The 5,617-nt window shown below is 52.2% G+C and overlaps 1 protein-coding gene across 1 annotated transcript; it reads left to right on the top strand.

Moving 5' to 3' along the window:
* Positions 1-893: 893 nt before the first annotated feature.
* Sowahd (sosondowah ankyrin repeat domain family member D) lies at positions 894-2,376 on the top strand. Its single transcript, XM_070039322.1, has one exon. It carries the CDS (start codon positions 894-896, stop codon positions 1,926-1,928), a length of 1,035 nt encoding a protein of 344 aa, XP_069895423.1. The 3' UTR covers positions 1,929-2,376.
* The last annotated feature ends 3,241 nt before the right edge of the window (positions 2,377-5,617 follow it).

Below are 5,617 nucleotides of genomic sequence, written 5' to 3'. Positions count from 1 at the left end.
CTTTTTCAAGCCAAACTTGGCTAATAAGCACACCAAGGCAGCAGAGAATAGAGCGGCCCCCAGCAGAGGAGCAGAGGAATAGCCCAGCCCGTTCCTATTTAGCTGGACAGGTTCAGGCTCTGGCGTGGCCGTTGGTCTGGAGTGTTTCTGTAAGGATCCCCGACCAGTCACCGGGTGCTGAGGAAAGGATCAAGGTCACTCAAAGGAAAGCGCAGTGGAGCCTGAGTCACTAGGGACGGCCAGATTGCCCGTGTGAAAGCTAAGAGCGGGACAAAGGCTGCTGGAGGCCAAAGTGCAGGACGATTCCTAAAGAGATAAGAGGGAAACCCGAAGGAAGGGGGTGGGGAGCGAGCGCCTCGGAGCTCAAAGATCGCGCTCGCAGAATGAGGTTTCGGTTGGAAGCCCAGCGCAGTCTCAGCCCCGCGAGGACTGTAGGGGGTGTGGGGGAGGCACCCTAGAGTCTGGGCTGCTGGGATGCTGAGATCCCCCGCGACCAGGGTAACCTCGGCCCAACCCCCTCGCCGTCTCCCGGCTGTCCGCGCCAGGCGGTGGGCGGGGCTTCCAAGCTCACCTGGCCGTTTGGGGCGGAGCCGCCCGAGGTGCCGGACGTGGGACTACCGGTGGTCTCAGTTGCAGCAGCTGGAGTCGGCTTTGAGGATTTGGCTGAACCTCCCATTCCATCAAGCCCCCCTCCACCCCTCCACCCCCTGTTCGCCCTCGCCAGGCCCCTCCCCTAATTTACTCCCGTGCACGTCCTCTTCAGTTCCCTCCCTAGGAGCCTAAGTTACTTGAGCGTCTTCCCCACCGCCTGCGCCAGTTCCTGTCCTGATGGGGCTCGGGAAGGCCAACGATCGCTAGGCACCGGAACCACGCTGGTGACAGCCACCAAGACCATGGCCCAGTCCGGAGCCTCCGCGAACTCGGAGTCCAAGACCTTGCTCAAGCCAACTCCTAGGAGCCTGCGGGGCGCTCCGCAACTCCGTCCGTCCTTACGGAACACCACTACCCTGGGCAGGTACTGGGGCCACGCCGCCGCTGTTTCCCAGGAGTCCTCCTTTCAGGGTTCAATGATGCTCCCCGGAGCCAGCTTCGCGCGCCGGCGAGAAACACTACGAGAACTGCTGGGGCTGCAGAGGATGGCTGCTCCCTCCAGGTGGCTATCGGTGGGGCACGCGAAGGAGCCATCCCCGCGTGGGTCCCGTGGGCTGAACGGCTCTAGTGGTGGCGGATTGTTGCTGGAACCGCGGGAGCACGCGTGGATCCTGGCAGCCGCCGAGGGTCGTTTTGAAGTGCTGCAGGAGCTGCTGGAGGCTGAGCCCCGGCTGCTGCTGCGGGGCGATCCGATCACCGGCTACACCTTGCTGCACTGGCTGGCCAAACACGGCTACCACGAAGAAATGATTTTGGTATATGATTTTGCCAAACGCCAGGGATTGCCGCTCGACGTGAGCGCTACCGGCAGTGGTGGCTTCACACCGCTCCACCTGGCGGCTCTGCAGGGCCACGACATGGTCATCAAAGTGCTGGTAGGCGCCCTAGGTGCTGACCCCAAGCGCCGTGACCATAGTGGCCACCGAGCCTGCCACTACTTGCGGCCTGACGCCCCTCAGAAGCTTCGGGAGCTGTCGGGGGCCGAGAATTGGGAGACCGAACAAGAAAAGAAGCGTGATCACAACGCCGACCACAACAACAGCAATTCTACATCGGGGTGGATGCTCAAACGGACCCTGAGCATGCCTGCAGCATCGACTAGAGCGGTGGCGGACATAGAGATGGAGGCAGAGGCGACGGCAGCCGGGGCAGAGGCAGCACCGACAGCATCGATGGCACCGACAACTGTGTCCAAAAAAAAGAAAGCCACAGGCAGTCAGGAGACGTATATGAATAGATTTGTTCGCCATTTGTTCCCTTTCTTCCAGGATCGCTGAGAAAAACTAAGGCTGGATTGCACAGAGGGGGCTGCGACACGATTGATCAGGCGTTTATCTTAAGGTTGTGTTGAGGTACGGATGGAGCGGTGCCTCTGATTGGGTATGGATGCACAGACCAACCATTCAAGAACCAGGTACCTGTCCCACTTCTCCGGCTGCCATCCCTTGAAAGGACTGAGAAGGACTTTGCTAACCGAGAGATGCCAAGTACCAAACTGGCTTGGCTACAAGACTGAGTTAGGAGCAGGGATTGTGATTTTCCTTGGGAGGGGGAAATGGGACGTTGCAGAACACATTTCTGGGGAGACAAAGTGCTATATTGATTAATAAACATTCAGTAGAACACTAAGATATCACTAACCCATTGGTGCTGAACAAATGTCTTAATTGCTTGCGAATTCTGCCCTTAACCAGTCTTCCCCCTTTCTGCTGACAGGCGCCCACTGGCTACCTGAGCCTGAAACTACACAGATCTGTCCTATGCCTAGTCTAATGTGTCACAGATGACTTCTTATGTATATTAAATAAAGTGGATTTTTTTCTCTCTTACAAAGCTATCCTTTCAGTGCATTAGTTTTATTAACCACAGAGGGACAAATTACATATGTTTGCAGGCAAGTGTGGCCAGTCCATGGCCACAAGCTCAGGAGTCCTGACAGGCTCTGGGCCTCATTCCCAAAACAGCTAGAGCTGAGCACTAGAAGGAGCTCCTTTCACATTGGCTCTGAGTACACACTTCACCTGTGTCCTAACTTGTTTGGCACCCAGGTCTGGCCTTGCACCTGAGTCTCATCTTTCAGAAGTTGGCAGGAACAAGGCTTAGGAGTGGTTAAACAAAACAAACTTACAAATTTCCATTTCTGATATTTAGTAACTTGTGCCTCCCAATGAGACACACGGAAAGAGTTACATCCATTGACTTTTTCCCAAGATAAAAAATTTCCTCATCTACATTGTTTAAAATAAAGACCAATAGACAAGTGATATTTTGGACAATGCCTCCCATTCAGAAACTGAATTAAACAAAATATGGGGAGGCTTGACTTAGCCTCAAAGGAGGGAAACACAATTGGTGGCTAGAAATCCATGCTTCCATAGAGAATAGTGGATTTTTGTTGTTGTTGTTGGTTGTAGGACTTGAACTCTGGGCCTGGGTGATGTCCCTTAGCTCTAGCACTCTACCACTTGAGCCACAGCACCACTTCCAGTTTTGTGGTGGTTTTATTGGAGAGAAGAGTCTCATGGACTTTCTTGCCTGGACTGGCTTTGAACCATGATCCTCAGATCTCAGCCTCCTGAATAGTTAGGATTACAGGCATAAGCTACCACTGCCCAAGCTGCATTTTCAATTTTTTTGGTCAGTTGTGGGGCTTGAACTCTGGGCCTGGATGCTGTCCCTCAGCTCTTCAGCTCAAGGCTAGTGCTCTAGTGCTTGAGCCACAGTGCCACTTCCGGTTGCCTAAGTGGTTTATTGGAAATAGGGGAGGGGGAGGGGGAGAAGGAAGAGTCTCACAGCCTTTCCTCTCCTTGCTTTGAAATGAGATCCTTAGATCTCAGCCTCCTGAGTAACTAGGATTGCAGGCCAGCACCTGGCCTGGGTTGGATTTTTTTTTTTTTTTTTGGTCGGTCATGGGGCTTGTCCCTAGCTCTTCAGCTCAAGGCGAGCGCTCTACCACTTGAGCTACAGCGCCACTTCCAGTTTTCTGGTGGTTTATTGGAGATTGGAGTCTCAGGGTTTCTCCTGCCCGGGCTGGCTTTGAACTGCGATCCTCAGATCTCAGCCTCCTGAGTAACTAGGATTATAGGCGTGAGCCACCAGTGCCTGACTCTGGGTTGGATTTTCAAAAAGCACTATCACCCAGGATCCAGTGACTCATGCCTGTAATCCTATTTACTCAAGAGGCTGAGATGTGAGGATCCCAGTTCAAAGCCAGCCAGGGCAGAAAAGTACTCATGAGACTCTTATCTCCAATTAACCACTCAAAAACTGGAGGTGGGGGCTGGGAAGGTGGCTCAGTGGTAGAGTGCTTGCCTTGCATGCATGAGGCCCTAGGTTCAATTCCTCAGCACCACATAAGAAAAAAGAAAAAAGCCGGAAGTGGCGCTGTGGCTCAAGTGGTAGAGCGCTAGCCCTGAGCTGAAGAGCTGAGGGACAGCGCCCAGGCCCAGAGTTCAGGCCCCATGACCGGACCCAAAAAAAAAAAAAAAAAAACTGGAGGTGGTACTGTGACTCAAAGCTAGCCTTAAGCCAAAGAGCTCAAGGACAGTGCCCAAGCCCCCAGGAACAACTACAACAAAAATAGCTCTGTATCTGTGGAGGCTCTGGTAGTCCTTGCAATAAATTTGTGTCACTTACCCCTCAAATGCTAGGGAGAAACTGAGTCAGTAGAGAACAGCTCAGAAATGCCACCCTGAGCCCACCTATGAAGTTTTCCACCTCTCATGGGTCTGTTTTGCCCTGGAAACTTCCCTATCTATCTCCCCCTTAATAACTCATTCATTTCTTCTCATCCATGAAATGAAGCAAATTCCTATTGCAGTCTTCAGCCAGCCCCAGCCAGGTCTTTAGGAACTATAACTTAAGCGTCTTATGGCATTTCCTTTCTTTTCCCCCCTGAAGCTTGAACTCAGGGCCTGGGCACTGTCCCTTAGCTCTTCAGCTCAAGGGGAGCGTTCTACCACTTGAACCACAGCAACACTTCTGGCTTTTTCTGCTTACGTAGTGCTGAGGAATGGAACACAGGGCCTCATGCATGCAAAATGAGCACTCTACACTGAGCCACCTTCCCAGCCCCTCAACCTTGTCTTTAGACTTTCAAAGGTAAGAGCTAAGGGAAGCCATCAGCCAGAGCCTCCTGACCCCAGGGCAGATTCCTCTTTAGGCTCCAAGCTTGGAAAAGATGAGTTGGCCCTGAGCATTCAAAACACCCTTAAAACAATGGTCCCTTCCTTGGAGGAAGAGTGTGTAGTCAAGTATCAACTTTTAGCAAGTTTGGGCCCCTGCAGCAAGCATCTGCCCTGTTGTTTTGGAAATGAAAAGCAAGTCTAGCTTAAGGTTTTGAAAATGGCTTTCTGTAGTCTTTCTCCACACATTTTCACACCATATGATATTGCCTAGCCTGTGTTTTCCAGGTAAAATTGAGGCTTGACTGTAGGGGATGAACTCTTTCTAGACCAAGGCTGAAAACTTACTCCATGCCTTATAGCAAATCAATGCATTAGAGCCGATTCCCAGGGGGGTGGAGTTACAAGCTGGGGATGCCAAATTGCCTTTGGAGGAGGGACCCTGATGAGACAAGGAAATGGTGAGAGGCAAGACTGTGATTGGTCAGAATGAGCGTTGGTGCCTGTAATCCTAGCTACTCAGGAGGCTGAGATCTGAGGATCTTGGTTCAAAGCCAGCCCAGGCAAGAAATTTCCATGAGACTCTTATCTCCAATTAATCACCAGAAAATCAGAAGTGGAGCTGTGGCTCAAAGTGGTAGAGCATTAGCTTTCAGCAGGAAAAGCTCAGCGCTGCCGGGCACTGGTGGCTCATGCCTGTAATTCTAGCTGCTCAGGAGGCTGAAATCTGAGAGTGACAGTTCAAAGCCAGCCCCAGCAGGAAAGTCCATGAGACTCTTATCTCCAATAAACCACTAGAAAACCAGAAATGGCCCAGTGGCTCAAGCGGTAGAGTTCTCTCC

Source organism: Dipodomys merriami, unplaced genomic scaffold (genome assembly GCF_024711535.1).
Source record: "Dipodomys merriami isolate MVZ:Mamm:240054 unplaced genomic scaffold, mDipMer1.0.p SCAF_3, whole genome shotgun sequence".
NCBI lineage: Eukaryota > Metazoa > Chordata > Mammalia > Rodentia > Heteromyidae > Dipodomys > Dipodomys merriami.
This window is presented reverse-complemented; position numbering and strand designations above follow the sequence as displayed.